The sequence below is a fragment of the Nanorana parkeri genome, unplaced genomic scaffold (genome assembly GCF_000935625.1).
Source record: "Nanorana parkeri isolate BGI_ZX_2015 unplaced genomic scaffold, ASM93562v1 scaffold148, whole genome shotgun sequence".
NCBI classification, from domain to species: domain Eukaryota; kingdom Metazoa; phylum Chordata; class Amphibia; order Anura; family Dicroglossidae; genus Nanorana; species Nanorana parkeri.
In genome coordinates this window covers 619,451-638,038 of record NW_017306416.1, presented here as the reverse complement: position 1 = coordinate 638,038, position 18,588 = coordinate 619,451, and the positions used below count along the sequence as shown (strand labels likewise).

At 39.9% G+C, this 18,588-nt stretch overlaps 1 protein-coding gene across 1 annotated transcript in view; it reads right to left on the bottom strand.

The window, feature by feature from the left end:
- Nucleotides 1-18,588, bottom strand: part of LRP1B (LDL receptor related protein 1B) — a 1,026,358-nt gene that overhangs the window by 683,263 nt on the left and 324,507 nt on the right. Inside the window, exon 6 of the mRNA XM_018554232.1 lies at nt 3,165-3,422. Within this exon, the coding sequence (XP_018409734.1) occupies nt 3,165-3,422 (258 nt within the window). The remainder of the gene's footprint in view (nt 1-3,164; nt 3,423-18,588) is intronic.

Genomic DNA, 18,588 nt, shown 5'->3' with positions numbered 1-18,588 from the left:
TATATATATATATATATATATACACAGTACACACACATTTTGGACATTTTGGATAGAATATACAAAGGGTTAGAACAGTAAGTAGATACTGTCTCTATTCATTTTAGAAACCATTTTCACCGAGATAGGAAGTGATGCGAAATCAAAGTTGTCACCAAAACAAGAGGTGAGAATAAATCTTCCAATGGGGACACCTGCTCCACTGGCAATTTTCTATTGATTTGGTAATCCTTGTACAGACTGGAATAGGAGGGAAAAGGACAAGGAGCCATTCAGTTCATGAATTGTGCTGACAATGCGGCTGGATTGTTAAGCCAGTTGCCACCATCTCTCTAAAGTAGTACAGTTTTAGAGATATGGTGGATCAAGAACCCAGCTCCATTCCTGTGGTTCACCATAACTCAGGTTCCATGCTTATTTGGCTCTAGTCAGCAATCTCACATTTACACTAGATTTAAAAGGCTTCTCCTTCACCAATGGTTCAAGGCTTAGTCCATAGGGGGTCCCATCTCACACCTGAGGTCTATAAGAATGGGAGCCCAGATGGCAGAACCTTCCCAGCCACTGCCATTGAGGAGCCCTCCATCACTAAACCACCCCTCCTTTCCAACCCTCATTGACTTCTGATTCACACTCCCTATAGACTGTGCCATGTATCTCAAAGAGAACTAGGGACAGTCCATCCATAATCAGTAGCACTACCAATGACACTTGGCTGTTGATGAATATTACCAAGTTGTTAATTATAAATGGTGCTAATCTTAACCGAACACACCAACAGAACACTTCTTGATTTCGGAACTTGGTGACAGTTATGTCCAAACACACAACAGACTTTTCAAAACATATTTTCCAGTTCTTAGGCAACTTTCCCTTCAGTTGAATGCAGAAGGAGGGGTGGTACTCACAATGATGTACAGAAGTAACATTCCAGCTTTAGGTCCTCCTCCCTCTTCTGGATTACAAGGCAGAAGGCCCACCCGCGTACCCCAAGAAGGGGGAAAAATGCAAGTGTCACTTATTTCTTCATCTCTCTCTATAGCTTTTTCCCATTTCCACCAGCCCAGCTCTTCCTTACTCTCTATATCAATTGCCCTGACCTCTCTAAAGCCAGGGGACAAACCACACAGAAAGGCAGGACAACCTAATGGGGCAGTAAGCTCCAGGCAGAGTGAATTCATCAATGCTTCCCCTTCACTGTACAGTCCTGGGTTGGGCATGGGATCTTGAAATCCTGGGCTTGGAAGAAATGGATTAAATAATGCTTGGAAGAAATGGATTAAAAAGTACCGTGGGTGAAAGCTCCAGGATAACAGTGAGTATTGCAGCAAAAGCTACTTTTTATTTTTGGTTGGGCTCTTCATTTTTGGAGTACTGTTTAAACTAATTTTTTAATTTGTTTTGGTTCCTATTTGCTTCTTCTGTTTTTGCTTGTTTTCGTAAACATCAACTATTGCATTATCTCTATTGGCATGCGACATCCGCCAAAGACCAGGCAATTACAAAATAAAATGCTGTTTCCAACCGATCTCCGGGTTCCCAGCTTGCAATTTTTTGATGCCATTTTTTTTTTCTTTGCCTATTTTGGATTTTTGTGCTGAAAACATTTTACACGTGTAGATGGCTTTTTCCCCTGCCAGGACCCATGCAAAACACAAAAGCAAACAAAAGGCAACCATTATGAGACTAATTTCTATGTAAGTGAATTCATAGCCCGTTGCCAAACGATTATAAAATTATAATGGCGTCCCTCAAGCCTGGCATCTGAACCGCACAATAAAACAAGATTTATAGAGGTACACAATGATTACAATCTTTTCTAAACTCGTCTCGTAAATCTGCCACGATTATAAATCAAAAATATTTTTTTTGTATTCCCATCCCTGAATACAAGAAGGCCTTTCACTGTTGATGTCAAACTGAAGAGCATAATGTGTTATTAGTAACACAATCATCAAATACATACAGTCAAATGAGACGCATTGTGGAGGATAATGCGACATGACCACTTAATACTGCTAGACTTTACCAATTCTAATTGTGCATCCCCAGGGAATAATTCTGTAGCCTCTCCACCCTTTTATCAGAACACAAACCCCTACTGTGCCGACCATCTCTACCTTCGGTCTCAGAGTAAAAATTACTGCGACTGACAGTTTTGACAATGCTTTGATTTCTTTTTTTCTTTTCAAAGTAAAAGCTAATAATATATGCTAACATTTTATCTGAACAATTTAATTGAGCAGGTTTGAAGATTCGTTCTAGCAGTTCTCCATGGCAAGTCGTCTGTTTTATCTCCATACACTAGTTTAATGATGCAATGGTTATTGCTGTGGCCTTTGCAGCACTGGGGTTCTGCGCTCAATTCCTATCAAATGTACCTCTCTGTGTTTGCTGAAGGCTTTTACCGGATGCTCTATTTGTCTCCCACAGTCATCAGAAGATCATCTTCATAAATGATAAAGTAGCAATATAAGAAAGATACAAGAAAATACAAGAAAAAAAGACAAAAAGAGGGGGAATACCTACATCCCTTTGCATGCAGATCAAGTCATTACACTATTCTGGACCTTACTGATACTAAAGACAGAGAATTGTGTCTATACAATTGCTTGTTTTTTAATTTCATATATATAAATTTTTCAGATTAATTTATCTATATGTATATTGATAATACCCAAAAAAAATTGCTATTAGCTCTCAAGCAACCAGAAACTACAGTTTTTTGGCATTGGTTCTCTTTTAATCCAAAATTGTAATTCTTTGTGAACTTCATTCAAAAGCTTTCTTAGTTGTCTGGAAGCCATCCAAAAATGATTATCTGTACCAATCCCTATGGCTTGGCGCTGTCATCCTTCCACTCTATATGAAATTATACTTTTATAACAGCCCTGGGACTGAACAGGTGATTATAGTAGGCAGCCCCCTCACTGTAGCTCCCGTTTTAAGGAAGCAATTGCATAGACCTGACCTAAATCTACAATAAAGTGTTTTTTTTTAATACTTGCAATGTTCATAATGGAGTTGGCGCCATTTTCTTTTCTCTCAACAAAAGTGTAGTTTCACTGTAATGAAACTTTGCTTTGTATCAACAGTAGTTAAAGAAAAACTTCTATACATGACCTCTTAATAAACAATAGAAAACAATCTATTAGTCTACTTACTATGTAGATGCTGAGATATGTGTATTGTTTTTCCTTCTGTGAAAGTCCACGTCTTAGTTATCTTGTGACATTTCAGCTGGTACGAAGACTTCCTGGATTCAATCCAGCAGACGGTGTTCTCATCATACAGAAAATCCAGCGTTTGAATTCCATTTGCATTCATAGGGCTCCTGGTGGGCGCTTTGCCCCCATTAAGATCCAGCACTTCAATTGTTTCAGAGTTTGCAATCAAAAGAACTGAAGGCCTGTCAGCGGGCTCTAGAATTAAAGATAATGCAATCATAAGTATTCATTTTAGAGCAATGCCAATCTGCATATCATATAGCAAAGGAAAGCAAGGATGAGCTAAGACTATTGCTATTGGAGCTTAAAGCTGAACTCCAAGCAGATATAAAAGACAAATTAAATCGGCACTGTATTCATTAATAAATATATATATATATTTTAATTAATTTGAGCAGCGTAAGTACTTGAATTTGACCTGGTATCAGTCTTTTGCAATCCCCTGTACAATGCAGCTCAGACTTGGATAGGGAGAAGAAACACAATGAGCCAGCCAGTATGCTAAAGTGCTTTCAAGGAGCATGGCAATAGGTGCAGATAGCAGAATGATAGAGAGTTGAGTTTATCAGTCTGCTGCTTCTCCTTCACTGTCCAGTCACAGGCTGGGGGAGGGACAAGACTCTTACATGTACATGAACTGTAGCAGAGAAGAATCAGGCCTTCTGTCCTGCTAGACTGGGCTGTCTGGTAATTTTAAGAGCTCTTTCCCTCAAAGCAATCTAGTTTTATGCTGAACTGTGATGCCCACTCAGTCTCTTTGGAACAATACATTGTTATCAGGACAAGAAGGAGTAGAGCCTGTAGCTGTTGAATGTCTGATGGAACCGAAATAGTGTATGTCAGTAGATTTGAAAGAGTTTGAAGTATATAATCTTAGAACATAAATGTACCGTACCTGGAAGGAGACCAAGCTAAACAGGGGGCTACACTTGCACCACTTGTCCAACTCCGCTGGACATGTAGACAAGAGGGTGGTATGAGCACATGCATGTGCCATGCCACACGGCCCTGTCCTCAGAATGCTGGGTGTGTACATGCTGGAAATCGTGCCTGCAGATGTGTGCACGGAAATATGCATGAACATGTTGGCATTGGGGACTTTGCACGCATGTGTGCTGTGCACATTCCTGCACGCACGCCTGCTCATTGGCATCAGATGCACTAAAAAAACAGTGTGAGTACTGAACCCATTGCTGACTGGTTTTCAGCTGTTCCCTGTGTTCCTGTTTCCTGATCCTGTGGTTCTGTTGACCTGTTTTTGACCATGGCTTAGGTTTCTGACCTCACTCCTGACTCCAGATTTGGCACCTTATACTTGGCATCAGACTGACCCATCGTGTATGACCCCGGTTTGTGAATCCAACTATGTTCCTAATCTTCCATTGGCTCCATTCAGGCTTGGCTACCTGGACACCATGCTCTGGCCTAAAGCCTTGCTAGACTGCTCAGTCTGCTGCCAGTTCCGGCTGTCACCTCTAAGTCATTGCACTCAAGCTCCGGTACCAAATCTGCACAAACCACTGTATCAGCACTCTTGCTTCACTCTGTTCTCTCTCCACCTGTCTCCATCTCCAGGGAAGTTGGAGGAGTGGTGCAAGAGTAGCCCCTCTGTTCAGCTTGGTCTCCTTCCATGTACGGTACATTTATGTTCTAAGATTATACGCTTCAAACTCTTTCAGTGCCAGAGGTCTTTGATCCCAAAATGCCCAAACCCAGGTTAGCAGCGTCAGCATGCTTAGATTACCTTGACAGTTACTCTATGTCTAATATGCTTCCCTGACTTATTCAGTTGTTGATGAAAATTTGAGAATGAAAAATTGTCCATGAAATGGTAAGAATGAGTGGTAAACCTGTTAAAAAAATGTCTAGAGTTGTACCTTTTGCTTGGAAACATAAATATGAAATACTGATATACAATATTTTATATTAACCTGAGTAAAAAGACATATGGTTTTAAATATTTCATTTTTTAAACCTTAACATAATAATGTAAGACAATATGTACAATAATACTATAAATTCCATTTAAAATGTGTAATAGGGGTGATGTGGCTTTGCTAGGATCAATGCCAATACATGCCCCCCCAAGTCCAATTTTGTCCAGTTCTTGGCACATGTATTTATTCATGTGTTCCCTTCAGTAATATCTTTATTACCCATAATTTGAGTTTCTATATATACTGTAGAACAGTATATTATGAGTTGTAACTACAGGGGGTTAGTATAATGAGATAACTGTTAGAAGGGCCATTAATGTACGCCATATTACTGCAGTTCATTAGGGGAACTTGTTCCTACTATGCATTAGAGTAATTACTGAAATATTTCTGAATATCTTGTTTTCATGGATGGATTGTTAGAGCATTCTTTTAAAAAGATATGTGAAAAGTGGTTGACCATCATTCTGTGCTCACCATATATAGACATTAAAACAATACAGTTGTTAAGGAGATCATCCCCATTAAAACCCAAAGAGAAAACCCAAATCCACAAATGACTTAAAGTTAGAGAAACTTAGGGCTCATGCACATGGATGTACAATATGCTATGTTCAGATCCATGATATGTGAATCTGAACATAGCAGTATTGTATGCTATGGTCTCATTCACAAAGCTCGATATGGTCCAAAGTGTCTAGCTGTGTAAACCAAAACAAGAAAAATGTATGTTCATGGTCCAATGATGGCCATATTTCATGATATATGCATGTAAACAATCGTACAAATGTTTTCACGTGCTCAGTGAAAATGAATAAGGTCTTATGCACCGCCACTGCCTAGTGAATTTTGGGCCAGGGGGAGATACAAATTAAATCTGTGGCAGTACCGCTTGATGGATTATCAATTGCTCTTAGCAAACCTGGGATGCTCTTGCTGGCATCCTACCAAGCTCCTGCCAACCAATAAAATCACTGGTTACCAAGAGCTGGGCAGGACACTAGCCTGAGAGTTCCTGGTTGCTGGGAGGGGAGATACAGAACCCTTACACATCTCCCCACCCGGCTCTTAGCTGTGTCACTCTCCACCAGCACCTCCCCCCACACGTATTGCATGTGGCACCAGCAATCACAGTGCCCCTTCCCCCCTAGGCAGGAAAAATGCTAGGGACACCCCTGGCTCTACAGTACATCTTAGGGAACACTTGCAGGTGTACAGGAGCTTAGGGTGGTCCTCAGCAGTATAATGTATACTCCAACAAGCAGGCAGGTGGGACAGGAAGCTGCCAAGCTACAGCTTGGTGCCACCTTACTTGTGTGATGCCAGAGGTGTGTGAATCACAAGTATACCTAGAGACATACAGAGTCATACATATTTTCGAAGGTAGAAACATCTATGTTATATCTATGTATTTAAATTGTATATTTAGTTGTAGGCTTCTGCATAACTCTTAATCCTACTTAAAAAAAGGTATTGAATCATTCAAAGTAAAAATAAACATGACTATGTAAAAAAAATAAAAAATCTGTGTAATTCTAAATGCTCTATTTTCAAAGGAACCTGTCAAGAGAAATATGGGACCTGACCATTGCTGACTTGTTTTTTAAGGGCGATGAAACTGTCTGTCATTCTTATTCTTACTCTATTTAATGCAGCCAGTGAAGTGTCTAGACATCTAATTTTCACCTTTTTCAGGTCACTCACATATTACGTACTAAAGTAAGGATGACAACCATGCAACCCAAACTTCATAAACAAGTTAGTAATAGCTTAATCTTCTCCTAATAGGTCCCCTTTGTATTGGTTATCCATCCTCTTAAATAAAAAGTGGTATCATCTTATGAATTATGCATGTTGCAGGTGTCCCAGTCAATTATCTTTACCCTAAATATATTGCCTTCCTGTCTACAAAGCACGACCCTTTTTACTAGCTGGTAACTAACCTTGCCAAGAACTTATTCTGTATGTATTGTGTCTAGGCACCGGAAGTGTCTTTGAACTATTTCAAGGTAGCGGCACTTCTAAAACCCTCTGTTGTCTTGTGTGCATTAGGTGCCAGGGGAGACATCTTTAATGCATTCCTCAGGGCTGTTAGGTCAAAGAAATGCTTAGAGGTTCAGGGACCACAAAGGCTTGAGGAATATAATCGATTTAGAACACTTAGAGGAATTTGTTTGTTTTATGGCTGTTTGTTTTAAGCAGATCTACAGCACAGTGGCTGAACAGGCTGTGCCGGTATGTGTGTTCTGTAATTCCATTATAGAGCACTGTTGAAAGCTTTGACTTCTGCATTAAATCTATCAACAGTCTTTCCATGTTTGGAAAATGAGCAAAGCCTTCCCATAAAGCCACCGTATAGACATGTTTAAAGTGGACCTGAACTCACACAGTGAAGATGTACCATCTTATAGGAAACATCTAGAAATGTTAATTGTGCCTAAGTAGTACCCAGAAAAATATACTGTTTGTCTTGATTTGCTCCTGAAATAGAAGTGCCCTGTGCTTAAGCTCCTGTTCTGTTGCTTTGTAACTGTATATCTGCAATTTGAGAGGCACTGCTGACTCTGGCCGCAAATTTCTTTGGATTTGGACATAAATGCTGCTCACTCTTCTACTTGCTGGAGAGAAAGCTGTACCTGAGGACCTGCAAACAAGCAGCTTACTGCTTCTTATTAATTCACTCTGTAGGTCTGTGCTTTCTCCACCTCTCCTGGTGCTTCTTAAATATCCCTGCACCGGTTATGAAATCATCAGTCAATGGTGGGGGGAGGCAGCTCCAATATAAGGAAGAAAAGCCCTGCTTTTCTAACGATATGGATTCCTCCACACAGAGACACAGTGCAACTCAATAGGTTGGACTTGATGCAATAGGTTGGACATGATCCAATATGTTGGACTTGATCCAATAGGTTGGACTTGATTCAATAGGTTGGACTTGATGGACTTGTGTCTTTATTCAACCTCAAATACTATGTAACTATGTAACTGCAGGGAGTCCACATGCAATGCTGGTGGCTGGTTGCTTGTCCTCAGCTTGGCTTTTTTGAGCATAGCTTCCACTGTTTAGGTTCTCTTTTGGAAGGGCAGATGAAAAATCATCTTTTAAAATAATATGTAATGCTTATTTGGTGTATATGTGGTTTGAAATTAACAATAACACTTATGAACGAGTGGGTGAAGTCACTGAGCTTGATTCTAGTGAAATTACCAATTACGCCTTTGTCGACATTTCATCAGACTTTGTGTAGGTCCTTTAGCTGCACTGTCCCTGCAGGCTTATCAGGAAAGTTAATGTGGCTCACTATTTTACTCAAAGGGAGAGACATTTCTGGTGTTTCAAAATTCAGGGATCTCTAATATTAAAAGACTAACCTCAGCTAGAAAGTTGGCACTTGGCCCCAACTTCTTAAGCTTTTCAAGCCACCTTGTTATTGCTTGGTGACACCACCAACCACCCTGATGGACCAATTCTGCAGCATAGGAGGTAGGAGGAAGCAAAGTCAAGTGCCAACTTTCTAGTTGTGTTTGTATGTTAGACAGCCCTGGGTTTCAGTACTTGGATGTTCTGAAAGATAGCTAAGAATAAGTGCAGACACTGAGTACCCTTATTAAGGTTTAATGACATTTTACAATGGAAGCTGTGGGTACAGATTACCTTTAAAGCAACCCCCTTCCCCCAAACACCCACTAATTAATCAGTGCATTTTTTTAGCTATTCTAAATTTCAGAAATAGTTACCTTACTCTGTGGCTTACATGACACACTGGGTCCCTAGTCTTCCATCTTCTCCCCTGCAATTGAGGAGGGTCTTTTTTCAGATGTCCACATCCCTACCTGGGTGACATGGACACTTCCATGTCACGTTTACTACACTAGGTTGTGGCACTCTCGTTTTATCTTTCAGCATAACTAGTAATCACAGGGCCCCATAGCAAAATTTGGTATGGAGCCCTGTGATTTCTAGTTATGCCCCTTGCAGAGCCCACGTGATATACCAAACAGCCCACCTGAGAGTGACCCTGCGGAGCCCGCCATAGACTCTCTATGGCAGGCTCTACAGGGTCTCAGGTGGGCTGCACACCTCTTACCTGTCAGTGTGATCCGCCTCCATGGTCGCCGGGCCCCGCCTCCTCTTTCATCCCCAGGCTCCGCCTCCTGTTTCATCGTCGGGCCCTGTCTTCTCCTCTATCTATGGGCCCCGCCTCCTCTTACATCATTGGCCCCTCCAGGTTGCTGGGCAGGGCCCCGCCTCCTCCTTCACTGCAAACACCGGGTCCAGTCTCTTCTGCAGCAGCTGCTGGCTGTCACTGACACAGCTCAATGGCAGATGTGAGGAAGAATGCGCCGCCGCACACATCACTGACAGGTTGTCAGTGATCTAACAGCAGCGCATTCCTCTTAACAGGCAGCACCCTGATATGCTATAGTGACCTAGGCGGCCCGCACGGTACCAGAGGGATGCCATGGCCGGGCCCCCCTGTGCCCGGGCCACATAGTGGCTGCCTGGGTCGCTATGGTGATTGTTACGCCACTGGTTGCCGGGCACCTCTATCTGTCTTTAGGAGAGATGCACACCTAGTGCTCCTTTGATCCATCCACCAAGGGACTGCCATCCCCCTCCCCTTATTTCATTGCCCAGTGCGCTGGTTGTCACATCAACTTTACTTCATTATGGACACTTCCTATTGACTATACAGGGGCACTGACCTCTGAAGATTTCAATAGCTGATGATGTCAGGAAGAGAGGGCTGGTCAACTGCATCTATGTATCAACCAGTTATGGCTCTTGGTGGCCTTAGGTAAGTATATATAGTACCCCAAAAATACTGTAGGGGTGAAAGGGGGGTAAGAGGCTGGGATGAGAAGGGGATTAGCTTTGCCTGGAGTTGGACTTTATTCTGTTCATGTAAAACTGCTAAATTCTGGCAGATTTCAGTAAGTAAAAAGAAAAGTTGTGTTGTCCGTTTTCAGCACTTACCCCTAGAATTTGAGATGAAATCATAAAAGAGCATTTGCATTTAAAACGGTGTCACTTTTGATAAGAGTGGAAGCTATGAATATATAATTGTCTAATTTGCATAATTACAAGCAATGCTATTTTTATTACATCACAAAAGCCTGGCAATATTGCAGCTATAAAGGTTAATCTCCTTTTGAAGCTGCCATGGATTGAGAAGACATCCAACATGCCTCCTCTGTCCGTGTCTCTACGGGGACCTGTTTACCGAGATTGGCAAAATAACTGCTTTTTCGTGATGCCGCACTTTGCCATATTTCATGGCAAAATGTCACACTTTTTTAATTTAGTTTTATGGAAGTTTGGTGTTGCAATATCAGTGTATTGAAAATGGTGGGAAGAAAAAAAGCCAAAAAGCATAATTCAACAACAAAACTCCACCTTAAACTATGATACATTGTGGTCGACTTTATTTATTAATGCATTTATTTTGAATGTGTACAAGTTTATAAACTGATCTTCTAAATCATTTCCCACTAGTTATTATGACATTTTTATGTTACAGATAAATATTTAATACATGGTGCTTAATTTAAACTTTTGTTTGCAGAAGACAGCCGAGCTGTACCTGCTAAGTTTTTGACGGTTTTCTCTTTGAGAATCCATAAAAGAGATGTGTCCATCTTTTTTCCATCACCGTGGGGTTGATTTACTAAAGGGGCTTAGGCTGTATACTTAGCAAAGTGAATTTTCATTTAGCATAGAAAATATAGTGAAGGTCTGCTGACCAATCATGTGCAAAACAAAAATCCTGTTTTTTTGAGATATGGGTATTGAGTATTGGGTACGACATTCACTAAGGTAAGACAAAATGTTTCCTTTCCAAAGTGAAAATTTAGGTAAACATGCTCTACTCATGTAGTAAATCACCCGCTAAAATCTGTAAACACATATTGATACATACAATAAATTGGGATCATTAAAGTGAACATCTAACTTCTCTCCTTGCCCAACTTTATTTCCACCAGCCACAGCTCTTGACAAATGCTAAGATATGAGTAACAGGTGGGGCTGGTGAGTATTAACCATCTTCTTAAGCAGGTCCTGCTTTTGGACTTCTTTGTTATATAGCGACAGGGTGCTGGGTAACCACGGACAAAAGGTGAAGCATCAGTTTTGGTGAGCTAATTTACCATGTTCTATAACATACCACAATCTATAGGAAGCCTCTGCTGCTCTTTCTTAAAGTGACACTAAATCCAGAAGATAAATCTTAAAAATACATTCAAGTACCCCAACTATTAACAAAAATGTAACGTATTTGTGTATCACTTGACTGTAGATCCTCAAATCATCTCTGAATTGGTGCTGACACTGTCCTTCCTTCTGGAGGGGGGCTACTTTTGTTCCCCATGGTCCCTGTATGTGTTGTAAAGTAGCCACCGCTCCAAACTCACTCACGAGATGGACTACAATCTAAATACAAATTATTAAACTAAATATGTCATTGTAGTCCATCACGGGAGTAATCTTGGGGCGGTGACTACTTTACAACACACACAGGGACCATGGGGAACAAAAGTAGCCACCCTCCAGAAGGAAGGACAGTGTCAGCACCAATTCAGAGATGATTGGAGGATCTACAGCCGAGTGATACACATAAACATACATTTTTGTTAATAGTTAAGGTCCTTGAATGTATTTCTAAGTTTTAACTCCTGAGTTTAGTGTCACTTTTATAACGTGATATAATTACTCTTTCACTGCCTTTCCAGGAAATTTGTAGGCTGTTCTGTATTTGAAAACTGGTTATTTAAAACAGTTGAAAATACGTATTTAATAAAAAGACCCTTAAAAAAAATTGACATGAACAAGTCTTCCTGGGCGAATTCTATCCGGTACATTTCTAAGTGATGCCAGATTGAATGTTGGAGGAACACAAAGTCCACAGCTGTGTTTTATCGCATCCTTCAATCTCTCACGGAAATAAGGGTATTAATAAGTAGGCAGCGTCTGTATGCCAGAGTCCCGCATTGTGATGGCTGTAATTTCTCCACTGAAGATAATTCTTGTGGGTTTTGTAAAAAAAAAAAAAAAGTAGTTGATTACGTGGTGACATGTGATTCTCAAACAGATGAAGAAAAGGATTTATAATGTCCCTTTGCTGTGACTTTCAATTGATTAGATGGTACTAAATTTGCTAGTGCTGCATAGAAAGGATGAAGCCAAAACTAAATGCCAATTTGCCAATTTTGTTTACTTTTTGGTTTGGAATTTCTTTAAGAGCATGTTGAATTTAAAAATTGTGTGTGTAAGCATTATTAAAAATGAGCTATTCCGTGCACTGCACTGATGATGAACAGCAAGATTGAGAAGTCTTATGCAATGTGGGATTATAGTGATATTAAACTTAGTAGGTTTTTAAGTTTTTTCAAATGCTGATGAAATCACTTACAATGGATGCTGCACCTTGAAGTTTACACGCTTTAGCTTCCTGCAGAATTAGCTTGTCCCCTGAGCACTGGCCCTAATATCCTGTTTTAGGGTGGCACCTTTCCCTTGCAGGGTTCTATGGAGCCAGCCTTGTGTGTACTAGTAAGCTATGTGTGTCTTCACAAACACACAAATAAATAACCAGCAAGGCAAGTCAATCCCCTGCTTCCCACTTTTCCCTTCTCCAAGCTAGAAGATGGACGGCTGCTGGAGTCTGCTCTGTCCCTTGTGATCTTGTACTGGACAGGAAGTTCAGGGAAGCTGAGAGAGTTGGAGCTGTTCAGAAACATGATGACTGTAAGTGTTTGGGCAAAAATGTAAAGAAACACTTTGCTGGATGATGTGTATTTGTGAGATCCGAATTCATTATTGAAATAAAAAGTTTGAGATTGTATTACTACTTTATTGGTTCTACAATATTAAGCTGTATCCGTGTAATGAACCAATTAAAATGGATCTACAGATGGCCCAGGGGGATAAAGGAATTACTTACATGATTTCAGCCACTTTCCTAAAGTTAACAGAGAGATACAGTCAGAGGAATTCTGATATATTAGGTGGACCTTGCATTTTACTAAAAGATCCTCTTTCAAGAAGTACTCCAGGATTTATTACAATTAACCCTTGGAGTGGGGCTGCAAGTGTAAGGCTCCATTCACATCTAGGCACGTTGTCACTCAAAGGTAAGTGCAATAAAGTGTTCAAGAGTTAGGAATCTCATTCATTTCTATGGCCCTTGTTCACACCTGAGCATTTTGCACACAAGTTCCCTTTGAAGTCTATGGGACCAAAAAGCACTGTGTTCTGCCAAAAATTAGCTCATGTATTTTATCCAGAAACAGGAATGCTTCTACTTCTGAAAAAACACTGAGCTGTGAACAGAGGCGAAAGAAGTGAATGTGATTCCTTGTTTTGAGCATTTTGCCCTGCTTAGCTTTGAGCGACATAACAACTATGTGTGAATGGGGACTCAGTGCTTGTTTTGGTCTGTGGGTGAAAATAAAGAAGATCTGCTCACCTGATCCTCGGTTCTGCGCTGGTGAGCACTCATATCTCTCCCCCCTGCTCCGGCTGTGGTAAGTCCCTTGGCACCCTCATGTCTAATAGAACTGTATTAGGTGTGATGAAGTCAACGTTCTTTAGACCGTTGAAGCCCGGGTGAGAAGAGTCCAAAGGTCAGGTGAGTGTATCTTCTTTATTTGAGTCCCTAGAGCACTTAGCTAGGGATGCACCAAAATTTCGGTCGAAAATGGTGGTATTGGCAAAATGCAGACAGTACCAAAATGGCCAAAAATGTGGCCTGAAATTAAGTGCATCCCTTAGATTCTCTCCTCCCCACTGGGTGCCGGTCTGTGTACCCTCCTATTCCCAATGCTCTCCCCTGCCTGTGTCAGCAGAGGCAGCGGAAATCGAAGGGGACACAGACCATCGCCCAACGGGGAGGAGAGAAACTGTCAGGATGCCGAGCAGGACAGTGTGGAGAGGAGACAGCTGTCAGCTGTCACAATAGGTCAAGCTCTCCTCCAACACCGCCCCACTCTGCCTCTTGTGACAGGCAAGTCAGAATGGAGAGCAGGTTACAAGCACTCAGTGTTCAGAACTAATTTCTGATTGTTTGTAGATAACTGAGGACATAGTATTTAGCTACTGTGTCCCAAATTATGAATGAACAGAAAGTGCTCTACTTCACTTCCTGTTCATTCATAATTGGGGATATAGTAACTGGTATTATGTCTACAGTTTTTAAATGTACAGGAGCATTCAGTGTGGCGGCTTCCTGTTAATTCATAACAGGAGCTGCAGAAAAACAGATTGAGGACTCTGTGTCTCAATCTCTTTTTCTATTTGAAAAGGGAAACATCAGGAGTCTATTTAGATCCTTAATATTTCCCCAAAGCTGCTAACATTATAGTAAAAAAATCAAAATAAATGTAAAATAATTAAAAAATAATTTTAAACAATTTAAAAAGGTTGGAAACAAAAAGTTATTTTTGTTTCAGCCTGACTAATTTTTTTATTTTGGTTTCATTCTAAAAAAATTATTTTGGTGCATCCCTACACTTAACCCTTGCAGTGTAGCTCCTGTGCAAGGGTTAATTTTAATAAATCCTGGAGTTCTATTTTTAAACACTTTAGATATCAGGCCCCATATAAAAAAATGTGTCCAATTTGTATCCAGTTTCTTCTCACCATGTGATTGTTACATTATTTGCCATTTAACTAGAGATATCTGCTCAGTTGGGGCAAACATAAAAACGTACAGGGTTATTCACCAATGGGTAAAGAGTTTGCAGAAGGCAGGAGAAGTGAACAATCTAGGACAACATAGGTGAACTGGAAAGTGAGCTGAATTGGAGAATTTTTCCAAATCAGCTATGTTGTCCTAGATTGTTCACTTCTCTTGCCTTCTCCAAACTATTCACCCTTTTGTGAATAATCCTGTTAATGTCATTGCTGACAAATCAGTGAGTACCCTCTGTTGATGGGATGCACCTCTGTTTATAACTGCATTATTTTTCAGGTACATATGATCCATTAAGTTATGGAAACATCAGACATATAGTATTTTTTTTTCTTTTCACTTACATTAAATGGGGGCACTGGTAATATTACAATTTATACAATTCAGCTGTTGCACTGCTGCTTCAGCTGCACATTACCTCTGCAAACATTTCAGCCCTTGACAATGTTTCCCCAGTCCTCAGAATCAATGTATTATTCAATCACCCAAAAAAAATTGGCAGCAGTGAGATTGTCTGATCAGCGCTTCAAGGACAGAACACAATCTATTCTTTTAACTAATGTAGATATATATCTGTGTAAGGACATTGTGATAAGCAACGTACGGGTGACCAAACCTTAATTAATAGCATTCTTTTCCATCTTTTTAATGGGCGCAATACTTCTCTAGAAACAGAAATTGCACACATTTCAGGAAAATCCCCTCCAGCTAGCCAGCAAAATCACACTGATTAAACTGATGCCATCAATAAATTATATTTCAGATGACTGTGTTAGAATGCCAAGGCTGGGAAGGGTTCATAGTAATTTAAACTTTCAGAATTTACATTTTGTTGCTTTAAAAGATAGCTAGCTAGCTAGCTAGCTAGCTAGATAGATAGATAGATAGATAGATAGATAGATAGATAGATAGATAGATAGATAGATAGATAAAGAGAGAGGGATAGATAGATAGATAGATAGATAGATAGATAGATAGATAGATAGATAGATAGATAGATAAAGAGAGAGGGAGAGATAGATAGATAGATAGATAGATAGATAGATAGATAGATAGATAGATTAGATAGATAGAGATATTTATTTTGTAAGCATTAGTCCCATGAATCCACCATATAATGTAGATGAACAAAGGCAGACAATTTTGTAGTCCAGCCTGTGTGACAACCATAGTTGCCCCCATAGGTACAGTGTGGTGTAGACATGAAGGGACAGGAAGTGTGTTATTCAGAGGGATATCAAGTCAAAATAAAGAGAAAAAACAGAAAAATGAATGCAGCAACGACATCTAAAAACTGCCTGGGAAGATACAATGTATTATTTTTTGTTTGTGTGTTGCGATACAATTTAATGCCAGTTCATCTAGGCAAGAGATTATATCTATGTCTGTCCGCATTACCCCGAATATCCACATGCAATTGTCTCAGAAAATCACCTCGGCAAAAATGTTCTAGATCTGCTGTAGTTTTATAAATATTGCCTTTTCCTGGACTTGGTAAAAATGAAGTGAAGAATAAACATTCATTTTCCTAGCGGACTGCGGTTCTCATTGCTATTGATGCTCTGAATGCATACATATGATGATAATTGTGTTGATCCAAGGACATACTGTACATCACGCTGTAGCCTTTGGCTCTTTTTGGTAGACTGCACATTCCATCTCTATCTGCTAGAATACAAGGCTGTCATGTGACCTCGGGCTATGGAGAGCTTTGAGACTGATGTAAAAAGATCTCCAACTTTATTTCCTTTTTTTAAAAAAACTATTTTGATAATGTTGAGACAAACGGCAATCTTCATAGGAGAGAGCAAACAGAAAAATGTAACTAGGCTACTTTTAATATTCTGCCAATGTAACATTTGCAGTCATTGCACAGTAAAAGGAGTTGGGGGGCAAATAACATTGCGAAAAAAATCAGAATTTCACAAAGGAATATGGGAAGATGTCCCGTGGTTACACCAAAGAAAGGAGGAACATTATCATCCCAATGTATATATTCTTCAGCATGTGGTAAGACAACATTTTGCTCCTGACAGTGACAAAATGTGCAGCCTGATTACAGCAACAGCCTCCATTTCCCAGCATTCTTAAAATATCAGCTTGGAATCTGTCCCAGATATTACATCTCTGGAATGTAACAGAACAAGGGAGGGACAAGTCTCAGGAATTATATATTGTTATGCATATAAGCAAATCAATTTGATGGCATTACTGTCTGCAAATGTGCAGACCTTAAATGTTGGCAAAATTGGCACAGCCAAGTCAAGTGAGAATTATATATTACAGATAGGCAAAGGCTACACACAGACATAAGGCAGAGATTGGAAGACTTCAGGATGATATTTAATGGAAACAATCACTAAAGTGATATTAACCCCTTAGTGACGGGAGACGTACACTGTACTTCCCGCCACAAAGTGCCTAAATGACTGGTCATGTACGCTGTACATGAACAGCTATTTGCAGCTCTGTAGTGCTGGTAACCACTGATTCTCAGCGGTTACCATTCATTAATGAATGCCTCAGTATTGAGGCATTCATTAATGAAATAGTTAAGCTTTTGTAAAAGCTTCTTTCTTTCATTATTGAAAGAATTAAGCCGTTACATATAAATACCGATCGCTAAATAGCTCATACACAATTTTGCTATGGGGCCCTGTGATTTCTAGTTACGCCACTGTTACAATGTATCTCTGTGCCTGAAATGTATCTCTTCTGATCGTCTGGGCCCGATCAGAAACCTTTAGTGAGAACTGATTCTGACATTCTGTCAGGATCTGTCTCTAATGTTATTATTAGCCGTTCCTAAGTTTGGAGCAGCCTAATAATAACCAAAAATTAAAAAAGGTAATTTATCAAGCAGTCACTGCTTGATATAAACTGACAAAAAATGTGTTAAAAAATTAAGAAAATAAAAATTATATATAAATATATGCTTATACTATAATTATTATAAAAAAAAATTGTAAACAATAAAAAGATGAAGAATGACACAGCAAAAATGTAAAAAGTGTGTCAGTCATTTAAGAACAGAAACTGAAAACAAGCCCAGTCATGAAGGGGTTAAAGAGGAACTTTACCCATTTCTTTGAAATGACAAACACCTCTCTAGGAATGTTTAGTAATGACAATCCACAAGCAGATACTTATAGAGAATTGCCATCTTTTTAATCTTTGCATACTTTATTTTTGTTTTCCTCCCCCGTTTTCTCACAGTGGCCATTTTTACTAAGGGCAGATTACTATATCTCCCCTTTACTTCCTGGAACTCTGGTACATGTGACTAGGACATGTGACCATGCACATCATCTCCGATCTTGTGAGATTACAGATGAGATTTCCCAGCAATGCTCTGCTGATGTAACCTTCCTAGGATGCAACGACTGTGCACAGATTACATTATTTGTGCCAAAGGGGACCCGGAAGTAGAAAAGCTGTAATTGTAAGTAAAAAAAAAACTATGTTTGTTTAGCTAATGAACGTAAGATGATTTCATATCAGCATGCAGAGCTGTATGCTGATGTGATTTTTAGTAAAGGGGGGAAAGGTCCACTTTAAAGCCAAAATGCTTGCAATCTATTTAGCTGATTGAATCACTTGCAATGGATGCTGCTCCATGATGTTTCAGATTTTCAGTTTCCTGCAGAATCAGCTGGTCCCTTGAGCACTGGGCCTGCTATCCTGTTTTTAGATGACTCCTTTCTCTTGCAGGATTCAGTGTACTAATAGGTT